At 42.3% G+C, this 25,992-nt stretch overlaps 1 protein-coding gene across 5 annotated transcripts; it reads right to left on the reverse strand.

Moving 5' to 3' along the window:
* Positions 1-231: 231 nt before the first annotated feature.
* Positions 232-25,467, reverse strand: tprb (translocated promoter region b, nuclear basket protein). 5 transcript variants are annotated; one of them, XM_053483953.1, is made up of 49 exons: positions 25,275-25,467; positions 23,442-23,546; positions 23,264-23,337; positions 23,007-23,103; positions 22,812-22,915; positions 22,084-22,248; positions 21,894-21,986; positions 21,737-21,817; positions 19,381-19,468; positions 18,045-18,185; positions 17,855-17,958; positions 17,468-17,665; positions 17,126-17,233; positions 16,629-16,858; positions 16,258-16,421; positions 16,032-16,174; positions 15,464-15,612; positions 15,168-15,330; positions 14,504-14,638; positions 14,277-14,417; positions 13,629-13,794; positions 13,165-13,331; positions 12,148-12,300; positions 10,775-11,095; positions 10,394-10,581; positions 9,963-10,110; positions 9,755-9,892; positions 9,428-9,559; positions 8,639-8,769; positions 8,273-8,483; positions 7,940-8,086; positions 7,500-7,698; positions 7,166-7,371; positions 6,946-7,019; positions 6,639-6,835; positions 6,198-6,476; positions 5,285-5,427; positions 5,125-5,205; positions 4,487-4,681; positions 4,107-4,244; positions 3,811-3,898; positions 3,516-3,670; positions 3,263-3,331; positions 3,053-3,153; positions 2,785-2,891; positions 1,508-1,661; positions 817-935; positions 551-640; positions 232-356 (listed from the first exon to the last, which is right to left on the reverse strand). In XM_053483953.1, exons 1-49 carry the CDS (start codon positions 25,423-25,425, stop codon positions 313-315), a joined length of 6,975 nt encoding a protein of 2,324 aa, XP_053339928.1. In that variant the 5' UTR covers positions 25,426-25,467; the 3' UTR covers positions 232-312. The 5 variants fall into 5 exon arrangements, with proteins under 5 accessions (XP_053339928.1, XP_053339930.1, XP_053339929.1 ...); XM_053483955.1 differs by having other exon boundaries at positions 3,053-3,144; positions 6,198-6,479; XM_053483954.1 differs by having other exon boundaries at positions 3,053-3,147; positions 6,198-6,479.
* Between the last annotated feature and the right edge of the window lie 525 nt (positions 25,468-25,992).

The following is a 25,992-nucleotide window of genomic DNA, read 5'->3' on the forward strand; positions in this document are numbered from 1 at the left end:
TTAATATTTAAGCAGGTTAATATTTAAGCAGGTTAATATTTAAGCAGGTTAATATTAAGCGCAGTTTTTGTTATTTTGTTCTGCTCATCAGCTGCATGGAAGTCCATGTTTAGTGCCCAGTGTAAACGCGGTCTTAAAGGGAAACAAACAGCTAATATGTATCAAAAACATCTTTATTGTATGAACATAAAATTAAGCAATGCTGTAGATTCATCACAAATGCTGCAAGAAGCAAAACATGAGAATGATCAAAGCTTTAGTGGAGTAGCTTGTCGAGCCGAGTTAGAACAACCGCAACATCATTGGCACTTTTCACCTGGCAAAGCGCCGCCGCACTCCCATCACTCCTGATCCATCTGCGGGAACAGGATAATGCACAATAATTACAATTATCCAGCCATGCTGTTCACAAGTGTACTAGATGCTTGCTTATCAATAATTGTTGTCAATTATTTCCAATAAAATGCACTAATATTAATCACAACCTATTCCTGTGGTTATGAACACCCATGTATAAACACACAATGTATAAAATGATGTATAAATGTACCTCTCTTGACGAAGCCTCTGGTGGCCCGACCTCGAGTCCACTGCCTGCCAGACCCGGTCCTGACTCTGGGTGGCTGGCGGCTGCTTGTGTCTGACAACAAACGAGAATAAAGGTCTGTTAAAGCCCTGGGTCAAGCTGGACCCTGCATGGAAAATTAAATATGTATTCAGGTCTTTTCTCAAGAATCAACGGCAGGCTAAAGTTTAGAATAAGGTAAACTAAGGTGGTGTGTGTGTGTGTGTGTGTGTGTGTGTGCGCGCGAACACCTGCGGAGCTGGATGACGGCTCCTGGCTGGTAGAGGGGAGACTGGCCTCATCTGAAGGGTGAGGTGGCTCTTCAGCCTCGGTCTGAGAAGACAACTCCAGGACTACCTCAGTACTGCTTCTAAAAACACAGTTTATACTCACGTCACCTCGAGCCACATCTACTGTACACTCTGCTATTTAACGGAACATGCTAAACTCAGAGCACAAAAACTTCTCAAGGCACAGAATCACACATTTTTCAAATTCAAATTCAAATTTTATTTGTCACATACACAAACATACACAGTACGAAATGTAGTGAAATTACATAAAGATATACATTTTTCAAAACATATACATTTTTCTCATAAAGCCGACACAGCACTGAGAGAATACTTGAAACCCCAAAATATACATTTAACACAGAATAAAGGGGATTCATTTAACTTCATTAAAGCTGTTTAAAAAGCCCCAGTACCATGCAGTTACATCGCCGACACCCACTAAAGCTCTTATGATGAGATAAACATGAGAGAATTTTTACAAAAGGTGCAGTTTATGTAAAAGAGAGTTTTTTTTTTTTTTCTCATGAAAGGGAACATGTAGGAATTCTAGTTGGTAATAAACACAACGACAAACCGATATTTGGTTGAAAATCCTAATATGTTGTTAAATAACACCACCATACAGATGTCTAATGTAGAAACTCACCCATCGTCCCCTGCCTCGAGCAGGACATCTCGATCTTCAGCTGCACTGGGACCAGTCACAACACACACACTCGGAGTGGACGTGCTCACTGTGGGCACAGACTGGGAGGCGTTTTCAGTCACGTCTGAGGGGTGCGTCTCTGAGAACACCATCACTAATCAGGGTGAAAACGATACACTTTAGTGGCAATACAAAATAAATTACAGTGAAACCTCGGATTGCAAGTAACACAGTTTGCAAGTGTTCCACAAGACAAGCAAAGATTTTTTTTACTAAATTTTGACTTGGAAAACGAAAGTCTTGGTTTATGAGTACTGAGTATCATGTATCCATGTTTTGACACTGAGCGTCACATGATCACAACTGAGCCAATGGTTTTTCTCTTTTGCACTGCGGAATTGTGGGTAATCGTCTCCCCTACGCATCTCTTACTGGTATAATCAACATCCGTGCCCACGTGTGTGTGTGTGTGTGTGTGAAAAACACATTTTACTTTGTGTCTGTATGCCCGTGTACAGCGCGTGTAAAGCAAAAGCAAGTCTCATTAGAGAGGTTAAAAAATCCATTTTCTCTCTCTGTATTAGCCTGCTCTTTGTGTCTGTGTGCGTCATTGAACATTGCGTCCCACACACACAGACCCCTCCTACTTTTGCCTTCATAGACACACACACACACACACACTCTTTCTCTCTGCTCTACACAAACACTGCTCTGTCATAATTCTTTTCAAAGGATAAAGTGCAGGTTCAGTTTGTTTGATTTTCCCTTTACAGCAGTGATTCCATTAGTGTGTTGTTCAATCGAGTGTGATTTGAACAGAGATTTCTTGTTTATTTAAAATTTTAAAATAGTGTTTCCATTGTGTGTGCTCATGTTTGTAAAAAGAGTGGAGGAAGGGTAACTGTGTAAAATGAGAAAGGGGAGAGTTGAGGGGCTCCTTACTTTAGCTACACACACACACACACGAAAAAACCGTATCTGTCGGGATTTATTTTTACTTCTTTTTTTTTTTTTTTTTTTTAGTAAAATGCTGATTAATTTGTTTCATTTTTACTTTATATTTTTCTGTTAATTATTTTTCTGTATTTATTTTTTAGGCTGTGGAACAAATAATTGGAGTCTTTATTATTTCTTATGGAAAAATTTGATTTGGTTTACGAGTGTTTTGAAATATGAGCCTGCTTCCCAAATGAATTATGCTCATAATCCAAGGTTCCACTGTATAATGTTTTCATGACTTTACAATACACTAACTGGATCCAGTAGGTACAGTCTACCTCCTTGTGAAGTCAGCTGTTCCAGATCCGTGTTGGAAGAGCTGGTCTGTGGGACGTCATCCGAAAGGCCATAACCAAAACGCAGCACGCCTGCTACCTGGGGAGAGCTTACATAACAAATAAGGCATCAGCAGTGCCACCAGCAGGAACACAAATCACTGGAAATGCTATTAAACTTCATCTTTGTGCATCGTTATTAAATACTGATAATCAGAATTTTTCCCTAAATTATGGTTCTAAATTATACTGGATTTGACTCGGTACTCACTGGATAGCATCACCAAAGCAGTCAGTGCGATGGGAGACAGCTAGTGTGGGGGCGTTGGGGACCATGCGGTCATCCTCCTCGTGGAAGTGCTGCTGCGGCTGCTGGAGGTGCAGGAGGATCAATAAAAAGCAGAAAGTCATGACGATAAGGAAGGGAAACTCAAATCCTCAAGATACACATACACACAGACAAGTTTGGAAGAGAACTTACTGTACTACCGGATACACCCGAAGTGAGCTGGAGTCCTCGACCAACGGGCTGTCGCCGCACAGGGATGCGCTGAGGAAACACACATTTAGGTAATTGTTAGTCAAGCTGTCATATCACGCTTATTAAAGTGGTTTCATTTTAGAGGTTAATGTAAAAAATTGAGCTAAATACAGTTGGTGTGATATCCGTAAAAGATAGACTGAAAGTTTTGTAAAAGTAAAAAAAAAAAAAAAAGAAAAAAAAAGGTATATACCTGGACTTGTGAGGGTGGAGCAAGCTCCTGTATAGGTGGAGCCAGAACGCCGAGTCGAGAGGGGAGTGCTTGCTGTTGTCTCCGTGGCGACGGCGGAGGGCGAGGTGCAGAGCTGGTGATTGGTTCAGAAGAGAATGCCACTAACGTACTGGACACTGAGAAGATTAAAAACACCATAGAACACAATCTAAAGGTTTAACATGCATCATAAAAACATTCAATGTACAAATAAGGGCACAAGGTTCAAGTGGCAACGATGTGTGGACACAGTAAAGATGGGGTTACACTTTCTTACCCGGGGCAGAAACAGCCACGCACTGGGTGGAGTCTGTCGCTCCAAGACTCTCCTCTGTTTCAGTTCCTGGATCTGTGGCATCAGGACCCTGAGGGGAAAGTGGCACAAATGCAAAGCAAGGCTGTGAGATAAATTACTGATCAATGAAAAACAAGAGGCAGCAAAATAAAGGTATTTAGGTACCAAATAGCCTCATACACATCTCACACAAACAAGTAGTAATTCTGTCCTTTCACTGGACATTAACGTCACTGCTGAATAACACACTCCTGGAGCTATGGAGAAGTGTTTTTTACCTCTGTATTGTCGCCCTCATAGGCCTCACCGGGATCTCCATTGGCACTCTCCTCATTGCTATCCTCTCCTTCTACCTCCATTCCACCTTCATCATCATCATCCTCCTCTTCCTCCTCATCCTCTTCTTCCTCATAATCCTGAGAAGTGAAAACAATGACACATTAAGTTAAAACTGGTCACTAAGAACAGCTGAGAGGCCAAGGGAAGCAAATTATTTACCCAAAAAGGTGTGAATTAAAAAGATCTATCTACCTTTATCTTAACTTTTGGATATTCAATGAACCATAAAGTATACCAACCATTTAAAAAATATAAAGCAAATGTTCAGACCAGTGTAGTGATAATTTAGGAGTTTCTACCAGGTAATTAAATTATGTACCTGCTCATCTTCATCTGTGTCCTCCTCCTGCTCTTCCTCACTTCCAGAGTCAATAACTATGACGTTGACTGGTTCATCTGGTTCCTCCTGACTGTTTGAATCAGACACTTGGGAAAGGAGAAATTCCACAGGGACAGACTGGGATGCCGAGGCCTCCTCATCTACCTCTCCTATGGTGGTATAGTTTTCCAGTTCCTAAAAATAAATACCATGATTTCTCCATTCCACAGCATTTAAGCAATAATGCGTAAACAATACTAAACATTCATCATCTGTTCCAAATAGTGCACTTGAAGTCACATGTCAGTGGTGCTTTCTTTGACATTCCCACCACCAAATTCATCTAGTGTACAAAAATACTCTCTCTTAAATATTTTTCTCAACAGCCAGTAAATATTTATTTCGCTCCAAGTTTGGATTTCTCCATTTGAAATGTAATAAATCAAGACCTTAAATTCAGTTTAGATGACATGTTTTCTCAAAAAGTTTGAGGAAGCAATGAAAATATACAACACCTTCTGGCTCGGGTGTCCGATATGTTTGACATAATTACACAAAATACTCATTTTGTAAAAGATTATCAGATAACTTCAGTATTGTAGTTTGCATTTTGTAGTAGTTGTCACACCCAAACTTACATCCACAGCATCAGCTGCTTCCTGGGTCCCTCCTGGTACAACACTCTCAGCTTCAGTGCTGTCCTCTGCGAGTATCTCCATCTAAAAAAACAGTATTAAAACATCACTAAAGGCTTTTTCCCCCCAGTCTTTATCTGCTTGTGTTCGGTGGAAACCTCACCTCCAGCTCAACTCTCTGCATGCGGAGCTTCTTGGAGATGGGAGGCTCTGTGGGCTCCTCTGGAGGCTCTAGCTCCACTGTAATGTTATCCAACTCCTCCTCTCGAGGACGCTTAGTTAATGTGCTGCTAGGTGTCGCTGAAACTGCACAGTAATTGACATGTTACTGCACATCCTTAAGTCCAGGACAGATAATGGACAGCCTCCTGAGAATAAATCTCCACTAATATCATTAGGACATTCAATGCTACAATCTGTAATAACTGACTGAAACAGTTTTACTTCAATTATGAAATAACTATATCATTAGGTACAAAAGTTCATGCTCTGTTAATGATGCACTGCATCGCACTGCAACAACCAACCATGACAAAATGATGACTTTTTATTGTCATCAAACATCCAAAGATTATTTTTAGGATTGCCAGTTTATTGTGCTAGTCAGAAAAATGGACATAGAAATACCCTTAAATTTAAACACAGCAAGATATACACTCTCAATCACTTTCAATCACAGGGCGCATACACACACAGGGGCAATTTGTCTTAGCCAGACCACCTGTCCCATGCTTTAGGGAAGAACACGTAGAGGGGACTACAAAATCCTAAACTTACGATCGAACCAGCGACCTTGGAACTATAAGGAGAAAATTCTATTCACCGCACTACAGGAGTTTAAAAGAGTATCAAAAGCAAATCAGTCAGGGAGAATTAAATAAAGCTATAACTTTACTTTTTTTTTTTAACCTTCCGAGGTTTTGCTTTGTGACAATATCATGAAAAGTAATAATAAAAAAAAAAAGAAACAGTTCGAATAAAACTGAATTGAATTAAACTGGATCAGAGATCATTTATAAAACAGAGTTAATTTATTTTGAGTTAATATTAGCCACTGGCATCATCTTTAAGATCACCTGTTCCAAACACAGCCGTGGATGTGGATGGTCTCTCCATCTGGGAAGTGCTGGGTGTAGCCTCCATCATCATGGGGGTGGAGGCAGGCTCCTGACTGGCAGGCTCAGTGGGGGGTAAACTCTGCTGCTGAGTGGGCTGGACAAACGCAGTGGTCTGGCTCTGCTGAACATTCAGCATTGGCTGAGCCAGAGTGGTCTGAATGTTGGGGCTGGTGGATCGCACAGAGCCAGTGGTGCTTCCAAACACAGGCACATGGTCGAGAGGAGCTTCTGAGGAGACTGCTAGGGTGAGGCAACAAGATGTCAGAAAATTCTGCATTACTTAACAGATTATGTTCCATTAAATTAAATAGGGGGCTTTATTAATATTCTGTTAGAGTGAAAGATTTCCAGAAGCACGGCTAGGCAGTATCTTGTTTTTGCCTTAACAACAATACCTACCATCCTGGGTCTCCTGCTGGGTGGTGGGCATTACTGTTGCGGTGGGGGTAGGGGTGGGCACTGCAGCAGGGGTGATCATCGGTTTTATACTTGCCCTCGGTGTGGGCTTGTTTCCTGGAATGGCAGGGGGCTTGCTGGGGGTCGCCACAAGTGGAGTGGGTTTAATATTTGCCGTAGGTGGCTCAGAGGTGCTTGCACTAAAGGGTCAAAGTAGCAAAATTAATAATCTTAATTAAAATTACACTCACGTGTCTCATTAACAGCAAAGAAAGGAAGTATGAATAGTAGTCTGTTTAGCAAAACACACCTGCCCCTTTCAGCCACTGGTGTGGGTTTTAGAGAAATCTGCCTCTGTTCTGTGGGCCTCTGCTGCTCCTGAGTCTGAGAACATAACACACTGATTAGCACTGGGCGTTGTTAAGAGACGAAACACTGGCCAAAAGCCTATTAATAGCCCAACTCTTAGTCAAGTTTCCATCTCAACACCTACACCTGTTCAGGCCAATAGAAAAGGTTCTGAACATCACCTTGCTGGGGCCTTGCTCCACCGGCTCATCTCTCTGCTCTACATGTCTCTCCTGCTGCTCCCGCAGGTCCCGTAGCTCCCGCAGCTCCTTCTCCAGGCGGCTAATGCGGCCCTCATACTGTGAGCGCAGTGCATTTATGCGCACCTCCATCTCCTCGCGCTGCTGCTTCAGCTCCTCATTCTCCTTTGTCAACTGCCCCTTTACCTCTGCATGAGAAAGAAAAAATGAGTCCCAATGCACATCAGCAGTCTACAGGCACTGTTAGAGTTTTATTAAAAAAAAAGAAAAAAAAAAGACTTGGACATGTGCAGAAAGACAGCTTTAAAGTTCTTACCCATAAGGTGATTGATTTTGCCCCTTGCCAGTAAAATCGTCTTTCTGGTTCGTTCCTCCTTCTCAGTCGTCTGCTGCCGGTGCCGGTCTTCCTGGGCTGCCTTTTCCACCAACTCCTGGCGCAGGCGTGTTAGCTCACCCTGCACATGGGACGCCTGGTCCTGTGCAGAGCGCGTTTCAGTTTCTCGCTCCCCTATTGTCTGCAGACACAACACATGCAGTTTGACGCAATTAGACAGTTCAGAGACACTGTTTCCCCCCCCCAAAAAAGCTAAAGCCGTTGTCAGCTCTAACAGAGTGATTTATTCCGTAAAACAGTGAGCGTCAGCTGTGGATGGAGGGGACATGGGAGAAAGTGGAATTACTGGATGCACAGAAAAACAAAAGCACCCACAATTAGTGACATTTTCTGAAATTACTAGTACTGAACAAGAGACTCACTTTGTTTAAGGTTTCCAATTGGCTCTCCAGTTCTTGAGCCTTGGCCTCTGATTGGCTGAGAGATTCCCGGAGGCTCTGTAGCTCCTGAGCCGAGGCCTGCTGAGCTTCCTGGTCTTGAACTGGAGCAGAGGCAGCAGCTGCCACCATCTATACAAAGATAAATAGGGATAAGCATGATAGCAGCTTATCTGAACCACACAGATCACACTACTGATCCCTTCATAGTTTATTGAGGTTAAGTCGTTAATTGTGCTCATCACTTCTTAAATCACTCAAACGTCATGTGAGAATGGCAACTCAATTAAAATAAATGAATAAAAATCTCTCACTTGCCTTGTCGTATTCTACTTTAAGCTCATCATATTGAGTTTTATAACGCCGCCCGATCTTTTTGACCTGTGTGATGGTCTTAAGCTTCTCTTGGATGTCCAGAGTCTTGGCCTCGATATCTTTTTTCTGACCATCTCTCTCTACCGTCACCTTGCCAAGAGCCTCCCGCAGGTTCTGCAGCTGAGACTGTAGTGTGGTGACCGAAAGGCTACTTCTGCATAAGACACAGAAAGAAGCTTTTAATAATAAAGAGAAAACGCACCGTAAACCACAGCTTACTGCTTATTATGTAATGGACAACGTTGCCCTGGAAGTTGAGAAAATGGCCGTTTAATTTTTAATTTCCGTTTAAGTGAATAGGTTTATAACCTGTTTGCCTCTGCCTTAAGCCGACTGTATTCCTCAGTGAGCTGCTGGATGCGTTTCAGATGGGCTTCCTTCTCTGAGTGCAGCCGCTTGTACTCCTCAGGGTCTGTGTCCTTCTGCTGGCTTACAAGTAACTGTGAACGTATAATGTATTAAACTGTTACATGCTATACACTGTATTAAAGTATTACTCCAATTACAATCAAGTCTATAAATATCACCTAATAATAGGTTAGGAATTCAGACTCACTACCACAATATAAATTAAAGTCAAGTTAATATGAACTGGGTACAAACTGACAGCCTCAATTTAAGAGCATTTATATTTAGAACAGTTAAAGGGTGTAGGAATTAAAGCACTTTTTACAGGTGTTTTTGTATCATTAACCAACATATCTTTGGCAAACTCTAATCTGCTCTTCAAGCTTCTGAATAACATTGTAAGGTAAACCCGTCGCATTTACTTAGGTCAAGTCTTCTTTTGATTGCTGACTTTAACACAGATATATATATATATATATGTATGTCCACTTCCTGAAAGGTTGACCACTAAATGTTCTAAAAGGAGTTTTCTTTCCCAGACAAAGCATTCTTCGCTCGTTAACAATAGTTTTCGGGAGTATTCTTTTAATTCTTGTTCTTTTTGTGCTCCTAAAGTCATCCGTGTTTAGAAACACCAAGTGTGCGCCATTTGATCAGCCACCAATCAAAATCCACAAACAGTATCTTTATCTACATCAGTGTTTATGTATCAAAAAGCAACTTAAACCAGCAGCTGGTTGGTTTGTAGACCTGAGTGCGTGTTTTCCAGCGTTTGATCTCCTCTTCCAGAAGTTTTTTCTCAGCCTGTAGCATGCCGCTCTTCTCACTCAGCTCGGCATTCGCCTCCTGCATGGGCAAGATGTCTGACTGCAGCTTGTTCACCTGTTAGAGACAATTGCAAACCATGTACATTACCTGATACTTGTGCTGATCAGTTATTGCACAACTTGTGTGATTGTTACTCCCAGATTATTAGCACACAAAAGAAAATGTCTAAACTTTATTAGTAAAATATATAAACGAAACAAAGGAAGATTAAGTCCCCTTGATCTATTAACGGTTTGTTTTCTTTTTTACCTTGACTAGAGTTTCCTGTAGCTCCTGCTCCAGTCTTTCCTTCTCATCCCGCAGCATCTTATTAGTCTCCGCCAGCACATTCATGGTCTCAGTCTTCTTCATCAGCTCATCATGCTGGGACAAGGTCTTTGCAGTCACCTTCAAAGAGTAAAAGATGTGAGATGACAGGGTGACAAAAGTGTAACTTGAAAGATGAGAGCTGCTATACCTGCATCCTCTCTCTCTCAGCATTAAGGGAGTCCTGGACCTCCTTTAACTCTCGCTCCAGATGCTCTACTCGCAGCCTGTGCCTCAGACTCTCTCCCTGAGCCACCTCGAAACGTGACTCTGCGATTTCTTTCTCGCGACGAACAAACCTTCATGCACCCAGAGCAGAGTTAATACAGCAAAAAAAAAAAAAAAAAAAAAAAGAAATTCCCACTTATTCAATAATTATATACAACTTGTATTTTCCAATTCTAATGAAAAGAAATATATGCAGTATATACTATAGCTAATAAATTATATATATTGTAAATTACTGTTCACTAAAATGCATTAAACACCAAACAGCAGCAGTCTAAACTAAATGGAGAAAAGTAAGGAAATACAAAGGCTCTTTGGTACTGGACCAGTCAGAAGATAAAACCAGTAAAAAACCTGAGGATCTCCAGAAGTTGTTCCTGAGACTTCCCCTCCTCAGTAAGAGAAACATTCAGTGCGTTATCACCGATGGCCTTCTGTAGCTGGGTTGCCATCTTTCCACTCATGGCCTGAATCTGTTCATGTAGGAGCTCATTCTGCTTCTGCAACTCCTGGGAATGTGACTCCAGCTTAGTCTGCTCCTCCTGAGAGAAAGAGATCAACAACAGACACAGTTAATAAAAGGCTTTAAGCAAAATAATTAATAATAACTGTATATTTAAAGAAATTACTACTACAGGGTACATTAATGCACAACTCAACAGTACGGTACTATGCATACCTAAAGTATGTGAGATAACTAAACGTTTAAATGATGACCTTAATGCCATAACATACTTTGAGGATCTTCTCCTGCTCTTCCCAGGACACTCGGGCCTCAAACAGCTGTGTGCTGACTGTTTGGAGCTTCTCTTCAAGCTGCTGCCGGAGCTGTGTGGCGTGTTGGGCCTGGGCTTTAGCCACTTGCAGGGCCTCCACATCTGCTGCATGTAAGAGCATCTCCTGCTCGTACTTATCCTGAGCCTCACTGGCGAGACGAGCCTGCTCTTTGCTATCCCGTATAGCCAGCTGCTCCTGAGCGGACGCCATAGCTGCCTTCTGCAACACTTCCTGATGCTCAGCCTGCAGGCTGCTCAGGTTCCGCTGCAGATCGCTCACCTGAAACCAGGAATGAATTAAAAGTTAGCAGTGGTCTTTAAACAGAGAAGGGCACAGGAGAGAACACTTATGGGGCCTAAAAATCTGTCATGGAATTATAACTGTGGCACATTCCTGAGCAGAAATATAAGTGTTGCTTGATTATATGGTGTCTCTCTCTCTCCCTCACAATCACACACAGACAGACAGGCGCACGCAGAGACAGACAGGCGCACGCAGAGACAGACAGGCGCACGCAGAGACAGACAGGCGCACGCAGAGACAGACAGGCGCACGCAGAGACAGACAGGCGCACGCAGACGCGCAGAGACAGACAGGCGCACGCAGACGCACAGAGACAGACAGGCGCGCACGCAGACGCACAGAGACAGACAGGCGCGCACGCAGACGCACAGAGACAGACAGGCGCACGCAGACGCACAGAGACAGACAGGCGCACGCAGACGCACAAAGACAGACACGCGCACGCAGACGCACAAAGACAGACACGCGCACGCAGACGCACAAAGACAGACACGCGCACGCAGACGCACAAAGACAGACACGCGCACGCAGACGCACAAAGACAGACACGCGCACGCAGACGCACAAAGACAGACACGCGCACGCAGACGCACAAAGACAGACACGCGCACGCAGACGCACAAAGACAGACACGCGCACGCAGACGCACAAAGACAGACACGCGCACGCAGACGCACAAAGACAGACACGCGCACGCAGACGCACAAAGACAGACACGCGCACGCAGACGCACAAAGACAGACACGCGCACACAGACGCACAAAGACAGACACGCGCACGCAGACGCACAATATAAACTGACTCGATACCTAAATATCGCGATATTGTATTGGCTGGTCCCTGGTGACTACCAGGTGTGCAGGATGATTTAACATAAAATTACACAGAAAACTGAAACCGCTATAATGATCTCCCAAAGAACTACAGAACATATATTATTAGATCCTGTATCTTTAAATGAATACAAAAAAAAAAAAAAAAAAAAACACTTTAATTTTATTTTTTTAGTTAGATTGTGGGAACTGCACCTGTTGCTCAATGGCTGCCACGGCTTTCTTTTTCTCTTCCTGGACTTCATTTTTCTCTTTTTGAGCTTCTAGAAGCTTCATTTCTAGTTGTTGAAGCTGCTCATGAGCCTCCAAGACCTGCCTCTCAACCGATGTCTTGACTTGTTCCGTTACCTGAAAGAGAAACCGCAAATCAGCACTGATCACTTATTTCCAGACACAGTCAGCATGGTTTCTGATGTGATTTACTAGAATGTTGACCATTGAAGCTTTAGAAACTGAAAGGGAGATAGCTGCAAACTAAAACCTAAGGCTACGTTTACACAGTCGGGTAAATGTGAGACATGTAAACCGGTCTGGCAAGTCATTAACAGCACTAATAACATGCGGCATGTTACATACACAGCTCTCCTTATTTTACGTTTTTTTTGTCGCCGTGTTATTTATATATTAGTTATATATGTTTTTTTCCCCAGCTTTTCTTGTAATGTCTTTGTCAAAATCTTAAACACAGTGTACACAACAGGCTTTGTGCTTTACTGTTAAGGAATGCCCTTTAAGGCCATTAAGACTTTATTAGCTGCACAATGGTGTAACTTACCTAATCTGTTAACACGACACGGCTTTACAGTATCGTTATCGTCGATTCACTTAACTAGCAACGTCCTAAACAGTAACTGTGTATGTGTCTCTTCTAAAATGGTTCTCATGCAGTTCAGACTTTTGGGGGCTTAAAGTTAACTGTAAAAGTTACTAGGGTAAGATTAGCCCTAGTAAGATTGATTTTATGAGTAGAGCACATTTGGATAAAAAAACTAAAAAAAAAAAAAACTAAAATTTTTGTAAAATCTTGGAAAGGATGCATGTCTAAAAGGAAATTATAACAGATTAACAGTTTTTGTTTCGCAGTAATCACATTCCCTCTAAACTAAAACACAGAAGCACTTAATCTGAGTCAGCTATCTTATTTAATATATCATTAAAGCTGGTATAAGCCCTAACTGCTGAGCATATCTTAACTTCATCCCTTAGTGTCACCTGTTTTTCCTTCTCCAAGGCTTCCTCCAGACTCAGGCACATGGCTCTATACTGCTCGAGAGAGGCAGTGGTGCTGTCCAGTCTCTCAGCAAGATCCTCAGTTCTGCTCTTAGCCTCAGTCAGATGCTTACGGAGTTCCTCTATGTTCTCCTCACCACTTTGCAGCCCTGTGACAGGAGACGAATGAGATGAAAAAAAAATTGGAGCCAAAGCAATACAGCACCACTGTTTATGGATTGCAGTTTGCATAATCTCTGGGTTCCTTCTTGATTTTTCTGATGGGAATGAAGTCAATCATCCAGGGTAAGACAGAAAAACAGTTTATGAATAAAACTTTTAAATTCAGATTCTGCCTTTTTCTTTTGAACAACGAGTTATTTTGGTGCTTCATTGCAAAGTTATTTAAAGAGCACCACAGCAGATCTAAAGTGTTTAAATAAAGTAAGTATGTGTGCGCGCATTACCGGCAAGGCCTGTGTGGGTGCTCGGAGAGGAACTCCTTCTCTCTCCGGTGTTCAGCTGCTGCTGGAGAGTGTTCAGCTCCTGCTGTGCGGTGCTCAGCTGCTCTCTGGTCCTTTGGTGTAATGCGCACTGCACCTCCAGCTGCTTCTTAGCATCCAGAAGCTGCTTCTGTGAACAAAAACCCACATTCCATCTTTTTACACTTAGACACAGTGAGCAAATCATGATGCACTGGTTACTGCAGGGCAACATTCTCTGAGATACATCTAAAAATTCAACTTTATAAGGGTGACATGTAAAAAAGAACTCCTGGCCCAGCAAACAGAAGAGAACTGACTGTCTCTATGAACGTTATAATTAAAGTGATTTTAAGTGAAATATTACAGAATTTTAACCTGTAATTCTAAGTTTACTCTTTAGTTGAATCTTCCGTGCCACTTGGGCTAACGGCTTCCTAAATTTCCCACAATGCAGTTCCCCCACCAGTGCAGTCAGTGGCACCAGGGGAAATTAATCTCTACCTAAAAAGGCTTTAGACCCCATCTCTCTCATTTCATCAAGCTTCAGCCTTCATGCATCCTGGGTCATATTGCATTCTGCTCTAAACTTTAAAGGGGTCCAAAGAGGCTCTGTAGATTAAAGCTACTTACATCATGATTGCGCTCCAGCGCATGTCTCTGCTCCACCTCATGCTGCAGTTTCTTCTGAAGCTGGGAAATCTCTCTCTCCTGCTTCTCCACCTGCACTGTGAGGCGCTGCCGAGTTTCTATCTCCGAGCGCTCCAACGTGGCCTGAGAGAACACACAAACACCCTCAAACACACACCGCCTTGTTTTGGGTATGAGTGAATACTGAACAATGTTGGTGGCTTCAGTACCTGGATGGATTTCAAATTGGTGAGCAGGAGGTTCTGGCTCTTCTGCTGAGCCAGGATCGATTCTTTTTCCTGGCATAGACTGGACTCCACCATTTTCAGCATGTCTCTCTCCTTGCGCAGGCTCTCTGCTTGCGACTGAGTTGACAAAACATAAATCAGAATTCATTACACTGCCCTGCGGACTGTGTGCCAAGGACAGTTTCCAGGTTTACTTTATTTTCAGCTGCATCTGGTGTGTTGTACTAAAAGACCAACCAAGCTGCACCTGCCTTCTTTGAAGAAAAATGTAACAAATTATATGAAAGGTGAAACTCAAACCTCACAAAACTGAACTCCATAACTGGACATTTTACTGTCTCAAGGTCTCCTGTACTGCTTCAGTGCATCCCACAAATCTAAAATACATTTGTAGTGGTAGCCATGGATGTTGGAGGTTTTTTTCTGTGACCAAATAGTAGTAGTAGTAGTAGTAGTAATAATAATAAGCGCATACATTTTTGCGATGTCATTCCTATATTCCGGTAGCAGTAAAATATACCTGGGTAGTTCAAGTACGCTCAATGTGTGGGATATAACTTGTATAACCCGAGCTGTGCTGGAGCACAATGGAAAATGCCAGAGGAAAAAAGGATTAAAAAGAGAACACAGAGCAGTATGAGCTTACTTCAACCATGGACAGTTTCTCCTTCGCTGCACGCAGGTCTTGTGTAAGAGTGTGGATGGTCTGCTCGCTCTTCTGCCCAGCTGCAGCCTGCTTCTGGGTTTTCTCCCTTAAAGAGGCTATCTCCTTACGGTAACCTTCCACATTATCCTGCAGCATCTCATACCTGGCAAACACATACACACATTTTTCCACAGATCTGTGATAAACAACATACATGTAGTAAAACACATGGTACAGTATATAAGATTAATCTGCAGTACGACAAAATTTATAAAGTGTTTGGATTCAGCACTCACCGTTTAGAAGCAAACTCCAGCTGAGTGGAAATCCTTGTGTTCTGGGATCTCAGTTCTGACACCTGCTCCTGCAACCTCTCACACTGCTCAGTTAGAGTCTTCTCACTTTCAGCCTTCTCTCTCTTATAAGCCCCAAACACCTCCTGGAGCTACATTTGCGTGCACACACACACACACACACACACACAACTCCATTTACATTACCTCCACATTACAACCTGCCTAACTTTAGCCTTTATCTTATAATGTGAATAAATAAATATTAAGGTATTAAACCTTTTTTCATATACACCAACTCACTCTGCACATTCCTGAGTTAAACAAAATCTACAGCCAATTTGGTCTTTTAGCAGGTAAAAGAAAATTTTTTAAGGGAAAATTTAGATTAAAAGTTAAATCACAGTAAGTGATCTTAAATGTACTTTAAGACAAACACTGAACACTTTTTTTATTCCAATCCTACATTAACTACTGTTTCTTTATAAGTAGTTGAAAGACTTGTAAATTTAGGCCCTCTTGTATTTTGTGTACCAGGTGCTTGCTCCCTAGTGCACTCTGCCACCCTCACCTGTTTTAGGGCAGCCTTGGCCTCCACAGTCTCTGTGGATTCAATTGCTGTGGATACCAGACCAGCGGGTGTGGATGCAGCGGGCGTAGTTGGAGGGGAACGACGAGGAGTGGAGGTGAGGGAGAACTCCTCTGAAGAAGCACCTAGAAAACAATTACTACATTAACAAGAACGGTCTTACACTGTCTGAAACATAAAAGTCAGGATTGTGCCAAGCTGCGATCACCTTGCTGAGGGAAGCTGACGCCCGTCACCCGGGCAAGCTGGAAGCGGTACATGTCCCGCTGGCGCACAATGGATTCAACCAGCTGCATGTGGTGTGCACGCTGCTCTCGAAGCTGCTCCAGCTCAACCTGGGCCTTCTCCAAACTTTTCTGCACTGCAGTTTGTCTGCAAACACACACACGTTCAATCTGACTTCACCCATAATAGCCGAGCCTTGGTTTCTTCCTCCTTAGTGCTATTTCGTGCCATTATTCTCTTAAAGTTATGCCATCACAATGTCTGTAAAAAAATTCCTTTAAACAATTCACATTGATTCTGGAATAGACTGCTGTTCCTAACACCTCCATGATCGCTGTGCAGCAAGCTACTCACTTGGTGCCCTCAGCCTCCACCTCTTCTCTCTCCTGTACGTCTCCGAGCTCACGCAGAGCCGCCAACAGGCGCTGGTTTTGCTGCTGGAGTTCCTCCACACTTCGGAACGTGACCAGGTGCTGCGATATTACCTCAGACGTACTGCTTACGTCAGCCGAGCACACTTCTTCCTCGTCACGGACCACGTGATTCCCACGTGCCTCCTCCAGCTCGATCAGCAACACACGAATCTGAGACACAGAAATTTTTATTATTGGAAAAAATATCTTCAGCATGCCAACTTGTTCACGGGACTTGTCATTCAGGTCCAACACTGATGACCACCTGATCAGCCACACAAAATAACTGCTAGAAATTCATGATATTACAGTCAAATGAAATAACAAAAAAAAAAGGACACCATTCCCAAATATAAATAAAATGGGTGCGCAACTTAAAAGGCAAGCTTGCCTCACTGACATGAGACTTTTGTACTAATTTTCTCCCAAAAGCCTCACCTGGTGGGCCATGTCACTGAGCTGCACCTCAAACCTCTGATTGTCTCTCTGTAGCACGGACGAATGCTTGTTGGCCTCGTCTGCTTCCTTCTGCAAGCGCTGTACCTCCTGCCACATCAAGACAGAGGATCAGGACAAGACAGGTTAAAGAAAAGGTGGTAAATATGGTAGACATGTAGCTGTTCCTAGTCGTTTCTCTGCAAAGCTCTTATAAAGTTTCTAAAGTAGCTGCATAATGCTAAGCGGCGTATCACGTCTTGCATGTGTCACAGATGTATTCGAGCTGCAATCAGTTTTTTCATAACGAGACAGCAGAGCAGAGAAGACTCTCTTCCTCCTTACCTGCACAGCATGCTCCAGCTTGGCAGACAGACTGGCCACAGACTTCTGTGCACGCTCCAGCTCCTCCCTCTGTCTCTTCAGCATGGGCGCTTTAGCCTCAACCTCCTGTACGATGTCATCCAGGTACTTATTCACCCGTTTGCTCTCTAGTTTCTCTAGTTGCAGCTGTTCCTGCGATTCCATGTATGCCGTGTAGATCTGTACAGAAAGCACACGAGCCTTGGAAATCACCGCACCACGATTTTTGCTGTTTTTACTCTTTACTTTCACACACACTTGGCTAACTAGAGAAACATCTGAAAACGACTGAACATGCTCATTGTGCCAGTGTTGACTGAAATTTAACAAGTGGCTATTATTAGCGTTAGCACAGTTAGTGTAGAGTACCTCAGTGAGCTTCATGCCAGGTCTGATCTTGGTGATGGCTGCTGCGGTGGGAGACATGGTGCTGAGCTGTTCGTCTGGGAGACCTGGTGCAGATGTGGTGCCAACTGTTCAAACAAAGTATAAATGACATCACACAAACACACACAGAGGACACGCAAAATAAAGGGACGCTACAGACATCACTGCTGACCTCTGCGCTTGGGGTCGGACAGTAGATCATTGGCATTGTCGAGTTCTTTCTCCAGCTCACCAATGCGTTCCTTCAGCTCAGACACTTCCTTCTGTTTGCAGCTCTCTGCCTCGGCCAGCTTCAGCTCCATGGCCTTGTGAGCTGAAAAGCAACACACAACTGTTTATTTAAAAAAAAAAAAAAAAAAAATCCAGTCAATTACATTGTTAGTTTCTTTGAACTCTATGGAGTTGGATCTATACTCAGCAAAAAAAAAGAAACGCCCCTTTTTCAGGACTGTGTATTTCAACAATAATGATGTAAAAATCCAAATAACTTTACAGATCTTCATTGTAAAGGGTTTAAACAATGTTTTCCATGCATGTTCAATTAACCATAATCAATTAATTAACATGCACCTGTGGAATGGTCGTTAAGACCTTAACAGCTTACAAAAAGTAGGCATTTAAGGTCACAGTTCTAAAAACGCAGGACACTAAAGAGACTTGTCTACCGACTGTGAAAAACACCCAAAGAAAGATGCCCAGGGTCCCTGCTCATCTGCGTGAACGTGCATTAGGCATGCTGCAGGGAGGCATGAGGACTGCTGATGTGGCTAGGGCCATAAATCGCCATGTCCGCACCGTGAGACGCCTAAGACGGCGCTACAGGGAGACGGGAAGGACGTGTGATCATCCTCGCAGTGGAAGACCACGTGTAACAACAGGATGGGTACATCCGAATATCACACCTGCGTGACAGGTACAGGATGGCCACAACAACTGCCCGAGTCACACCAGGAACACACAATCCCTCCATCAGTGCTCAGACTGTCTGCAATAGGCAGTCCATGAGGAGGAGATGCACTGCAGTACTTCAAGCAGCTGGTGGCCACCAGATACTGACTGGTACTTTAGATTTTGAGCCTCCCTTCATTTAGGGACACATTGGGAAACATTTTTAGTTTATGTCTTATGGTGTTGACTCTTTTAGTGTTCATACAAATATTTACACATTAAGTTTACTGAAAGTAAAAACAGTTGAAAGTCAGAGGACGTTTCTTTTTTTGCAGAGTATACTTTAATATGAATATACTCATAGGCTAAAAAAGATAACTGATTCATATACTGTATACAATCATCAAATGTAATATCAAAATCAAATATAAACCATTTTAAAAATGCACTTTACTCATATTATTAAAATTAAACTAAAGCATACAGCAAAAATCTTTGATCTTTGAATCTGGATACTTATACACACACATTTTCTGCCTGCTGTTGCAAACACACAAAATTTCACTGTATGTGCTAGACTTGTGTAAGGATCAGAGAACAAATCGTTTCTCTCATCTCACCCTCTCCCGCCTTCTTCAGCAGTTTGTGCAGCTCTTCTACAGCTCGGTTCAGCTCTTCACCCTTTGCCTCGGCATCTGCCGCTGCGCCCTGGTTAATCATCAACATAACAGACAGTTAAACAGACCACATACACTTTAATCATAATCTTTTATTTAATCACAAACACTTTTATTTTATTTATTTATCATATTTGTATTGTTTTTAACAACAAAAAAGCAGAGCCAGATCAATATACAATCGACACCCACAGAAAACATTTAAACACAAACAATAATCTGTTAATGTAAAAAAATTTTTTAAGTAATTATGGAAAAACAGTCCAGTAAATGAAAACATAAAATAAATAAAGAAATAAAGAAGAGAGCAAAAAAGATGGGCAGAACTAGAGTCGTGGTTGTAACCCAATAATAAAGCACCACGCTCCTTCGGCTTGAGAAGAGAAGTGAATTTGATCCTGTTTTTTTTTATTATTCCATATTCCAAATTTACTAATAGCTACATTACAGCTATTACAAAATATTATGATTTAAATATAAGAGTATACACCGAAATAAATAATGCACATTCATTTTAACTCTGTTAATTCTTCCAAAAAAAAAAAAAAAAAATGGCAAAGAGGTCAACCTATTCATATCCTGCTTAGGTCTTGTCATTTAGAGTAAATGGCTCTTAGAGATCAAATCTTTTAAAGTTAATATTTAGTGGGGCATTTAAAAACATGGCTTGGGATTTTTCCCAAGTTTATTTTGTATTCAACAAGCTAAACTGAATTATTGTCTAAAACACTTTACCTGGCTGCCTCAGGTAAAGAAGGTCCGCATATATTGACGATAAACATTTACCTGATGATAAGCCACTGATGTTAATCAGAGCTGTTGAATCAGAGTAAAGAAGTCTGAATAGTCTCCAAATTAAAATTGTCCAACACTTGAACCTAAAACCTCCACTCGGTCAAATTCTTTTTGTGCATCCAGGGATATTATAGCAGCTGGGTCACCATCTGTATTTAAATAATGTATTATATTCAGTTGTCTGAACCGTAGCAAAATTTAACAAATCCAGTCTGATCAGGTTTAAAGATCTTCAGTAGAATTTTCTCCAGACGAGGAGCTAAGGCTTTGGCCACAAATTTAAAATCTACATTAAGTAAACTGCTTGGGTGATATGAGGCACAGTCCACTATGTTCTTTCTTCTGTTGGCTTGATAAATAATCAAGCTAACAGAGGCAGTCTCGGTAAAGTGCTTGCCCCCTATCATCCGGAGATCGCTGGTTTGATCCCCGGGTGATGCTGTTACCTCTCATAGCCGGAGGTCTAGAAAGAGCTGATTGGCCGAGCTCTCTCGGAGGGGAGGGATGAGAGGTACTTAGTGCTCCCACATTAATCACGGCTCTACAGCCAATCAGGGGCGTCTGTGAGCTCGCACACGCGGAAGGAGTTCCGGGAAAACATCAACAAAAAAAAAACAAAAAAAAAAGAAGGAGAGAACTTGTGCCATTTTTTTTTTTTATAAAATTGCAGAGAAAAAACATCCAACCCTGGCACCTTCCCATTAGGCACAGATTAAATAGCAACAAAAATGTCTTCTTATGTAAAAGGAAGGTTAAGGAAAGTCTGGTCGTGTTCTGGAATTGAAGGTAGCGACATCTTATCCAAGAAAATGGTAAAGTTTTGGGATGCACATAAGGAACCGTACAGATTCGCATAAAAATATTTAAAATGTTTAAATTACTCTCTCAGTAGTTTTAATAGCCTTAATGGCTCCTTCAGCTCGTTCATAGTTCAGTTGATTTCCATAATGATAAAACCTTTGCCTATTAAATATTATCAAGCTTTGTCCTAAATAGTCCAGGTTCAAATTAGACCTAGCACCGGTTAGAGGATTTCAATTGTTTTGTGTGGGTAATAAAGCATACAGCCAAAAGGGTCTTGTGCATGCAAACAAAATTCCACAGAATAACTGCATCATCTACAAAAAGTCATTTATTCATAATTAAGTTTAATAGGGAAAAAGAAATTGATTAAAGAAAGAAAAACACTATGAAAACAAAGACTTAAAGTCTATGCCAATTAAACAGAGAAGCTCACTTGTCTGGAGATTCCGCACAATCTCCGCACTTAAAGTCCAGAAAGAAGCGTAACGTGGTACCTTTTATAATTTACTGTTGTTTTCTTAGCTGATCACAAAACTGCCTCCTTTACCGGGAAACATAGGAAACATGCTTTCTCAGGAAGCCCAACAGCCCTCAAGTCATCCACCTTAACTTGGAGTTATTCCATGGTCGCACGCAAATCAGCCATGTATTCTGATGTTAGCCCAGGCCACACTCATACAGAATGACTCAGCGGACTTACCTTGTACAAGTTCAACAGCTTGATGTTGGTATTAAGTTCATTGTGTAACTTCTCCTCTGACTTGGCCTGCTGTTCTTTGACCTGAACAGGAAGGTTGTTTGTCAGTCGATGCACTGCAGTCTTTGTGACTCAGGAAAGTAATGGAGCAGCAACTCACCTCTTTCAGTTTGCTGATCAAGTCCTCGGTTTGCTTTTGAAGGTTCTCATTGGAGGATTTCAGACTGGCCAGTTGGTCCTGTACTCTGTTACACTGCATAAAATATACACACACATGACAGAGATTCAGTGCTCAGTTCTCATCCAGAAAGACAGAGCTGTCAGGCTCGAACGCTTCACGATGACCATACCTCATCTTCTTTGCTGTTCAGGCTGCATTTGAGCTCTAGAATCTCACTACTCTTCTCCCGTGACAGAGAAAGAAGCTCCTCACTTTTAGTCTTCAGTTCCTCGGTCAGCCAACTCACCTGACCCTGGAGCAGCTCCTTCTCCTGCTCCAGACGTTTCTCTTTGTACTGCAGATACAGAGAGACAAAACTGAGCTTTCCTAACACAACACTAGGTGATGCAACGTGATGTTTTAGATTTACATTTATGGCCTTAGACTTATGATAATGACATGATGTGTTTATCCAACTACAGCTGTCAATAATATGCCTCTCATTTCCCATCAAATATCAAATATGCATCCACCACAAAAGAAAAAACTGGATACTTGATACACTACAAGTTTGTGCCAGTGACACCCGTCGCTTTCCTTTTTCAGCATAAGTTGCTTTTTTACATTTAAAGCCTTGCTCGTTAATCCATGTGGGTCCATCATTACACCCAACCTCACACCCACAGGTCTCCTGGCTGCAGATTGTAGTACCCCTCAGCGAATATCACTAAATGGCTAACTGTGGCCCAGATCCGGTCTAAGTGACAGTTCTATTCGGACCCTGACACTTTTCTGATAAATAAGGATAATTGATAAATATCTAATGCTTTTTCCTTAACAGCCAATCAACACGATAATTTACAATTTATAGACAGGGTGTGAATGAAACAGAAACAAAATCCAACACAGCATGGATACCTTGATTGAGACCTCCAAAGCCTCCAGCTCATCTAGCTTCAACCTTAGCTGCATGTTTGTTGCGTTGACCTCCACCAGCCTGTCACTGAGACGCTTCACATCCTCTGAAGGGAACATAAATTTAACAGGTAAATCCATCAAGCCTTACCTACATGCACAGCGTATTCAGTGATGTCATGAAGCTGCCCTCTTTACCGCTCTGGACATGAACCTCCTGCGATGTCCTTTCCAGTGTGCGCACCAGGTCTCGCTTCTCAGCCTCCAGATCTTCCTTTAATTTGGAGAGTTCTTTCTGGATGGTGATACAGAACGCATATGAGGATGTCACACCTAGTACTTACACGAGTCATATCCAAGAAGATTAAGCACATACGCATGAAAAGCTCATTAAAACCCAACCAGGGAGTCCATACACTGCAAGAACAAGTGTTACTGCATGTATTGTTATTTACCAGCTCTGACTCCAGGTTTGCATGCGAGGATTCGTGTTCCTTTGTTTTCTCGTGGAGAGATTTTAGCTCTTCATCTGTAAAAGAGCAGTATTAGCATGAGTAATCTGGTTACAGTCTTATAAATAGCGATTTATTTCTTTTTACTTTTCACAATGCACAAAGTTTTAATCAGACTCACCGAGTGACAAGAACTCTTCCTGGAGCTTCTGGTGATCTTTTGTTACAGACACACACTGATCCTGGCTCTCTGTGTACCGCTTCTCCAGCTCCGCATACTGTAGCTCTAGATAAAACAACCAAAAGAAACTCAAAACTAAGGACATAAATCCACACTTAAATTCTATCTACAGTGCTGTGCTGTAGTATTTGATCCTGCCTAATTTTATTTCTTTTTTGCAAATTTGTCACACTTGAAATGATTGAGAACGTCAAACAGATTTTAATAGATAAAATAAGGATAACCTGAGTAACTACAAACTGCAGTTTTTAAATAATTTCCTTTATCCTTGGAAAAGTGGCACAAACCTGCCTGGCCCTATGTGAAACAGGTGATAAATCATGAATTCAATAACTGTAATTAAACACATTTTTTGAGGTTAATTTCAGTTGCCACACCCATGCCTGACCTGTTGAATTTTTTTTTTAAATCACTTCGACAGAAACTGTTTGACAAAGTGAAGCATGCTAAGGTTGCCCTAAGCTGACCCGTGTCCTCCACCAAAAGCTCCTACAATGTGAGCATCAGAAGTGGAGCATCAGAGTCGAGTTGTGTAAGCAGAAGGTGGACTGTTCTGAGGAATCAGGTTTGCTTTTACATCATGTGGACAGCCATGTGTGGGTCAAACCACTTTTCTTAGGAAAAAGATGGCACCAGGATGCACTATGATGCCCTGGGTAATGTCCCTACAGGGAAATACTGTTTCTGCCTTCCATGTGGATGTTACGCTGATACACATCACCTGCTTAAAGGGCTGGCTACCCTGCAGTCACACAGAATCACTGGGATTTAACCAGAGTCCCTGCTGGAGTGAGCAGGATCTCCACACTGCTAATCTTAACACACCGCTAACAGATTCATACCGCAGATTACATGCATAAGAAATTCCACAATATGGCATGTGTCATAAACACAGTGATGAAATCATCTGTAACGCTAGGCTGCTGCTGCTAACAAGCTCAGCTTTATTGCTAATGCTAACTAGCCAACCACACACACAGCTGTAGGTCTGCTGCTGTGGAGAAACTGTCTAACAGGAAGTGTTATTGTCCTGTATGCTAAATCTAGACACATATTTCCCTGCGTTTAACCAGCTAACGAGCTTGTTTTATCCAGCAAAGAAGCCTGTTTAACCAGCTAGCTTACCTGCCCGAGTGTGTAACCGGCTAACTTACCCCACGGTGTAACCGGCTAACTAGCCCACTATTTAACCAGCTAGCTAGCCCATGGTGAAAGCAGCTAACTAGCCCAATGTTTAACCAGCTAACTAGCCCAATGTTTAACCAGCTAACTAGCCCAATGTTTAACCAGCTAACTAGCCCAATGTTTAACCAGCTAACTAGCTCACTATTTAACCAGCTAACTAGCCCACGGTGTAACCAGCTAACTAGCCCACTATTTAACCAGCTAACTATCCCACTATTTAACCAGCTAACTAGCTCACTATTTAACCAGCTAACTATCCCACGGTGTAACCAGCTAACTAGCTCACTATTTAACCAGCTAACTAGCCCACGGTGTAACCAGCTAACTAGCACAATGTTTAACCAGCTAACTAGCCCAATGTTTAACCAGCTAACTAGCACAATGTTTAACCAGCTAACTAGCTCACTATTTAACCAGCTAACTAGCCCACGGTGTAACAAGCTAACTAGCCCACGGTGTAACAAGCTAACTAGCCCACGGTGTAACCAGCTAACTAGCCCACTATTTAACCAGCTAACTAGCCCCACGGTGTAACCAGCTATATAACCCCCTGCATGGTGACGGTCAGGAATGAAGCAGCATATTTACCGCTGTCCACACGGAGCTGCTCATACTGCGCCTTAAAGTAATCCGTCTCACTCTGCTGCTCCACCAGGGCCTTCTCCAGCTTCTCCTGGAGAACCTTCGGAAGTTTACACAACTCGGCTCGCTCTAGAACTCGCTGCAGCGATGCCGCCATTTCTCCGTCCGTTTGCGCGTCTTCTTCTTCGTCTTCCTTTTTCTTCTTTAGTTGTTTTTGTGGCGCGTTACGTCATCGTGTTAGCGCCATCTGTAGGGAACTTTGCCCATAGCAGTAATGTGGAGTGTGGAGTAGTGTAACCCCGTGGAGCCTCACAGCCTGCCCGAGTATTCGGAGATGAATTCAGTCCTTCACATACACACACACACACACACACACACACACTTATTCACACCGGCGTTAGAACCCATCGTTGTCGGGAAAGAGTTTGTAGAAACAGAATATTAAAGCTAACAATGAGGTGATCAGCTTTAATGTAATCAGTGATAGTGTTTCAGGTTGAAGGCCGTGTGTTAGTCTGTGTGTCTCTCTACAGCAGAACTCTCTGATTTATTAATACAAAGAAATAAAAGTCTATAAGGTTAAGTATTGTTTATGCTAAGTTGTACTTCTTTCATCGTCAGCCACATACATCAGAGGGTGAATCACTGATGAGAAATCGAAATGATAGATCAGATAAATATAAAATTTTTGTCTCAAACGACACCAATGCATTAAAATTCCCTC

This window comes from Clarias gariepinus, chromosome 23 (assembly GCF_024256425.1).
Source record: "Clarias gariepinus isolate MV-2021 ecotype Netherlands chromosome 23, CGAR_prim_01v2, whole genome shotgun sequence".
In the NCBI taxonomy this organism is placed as follows: Eukaryota; Metazoa; Chordata; class Actinopteri; order Siluriformes; family Clariidae; genus Clarias; species Clarias gariepinus.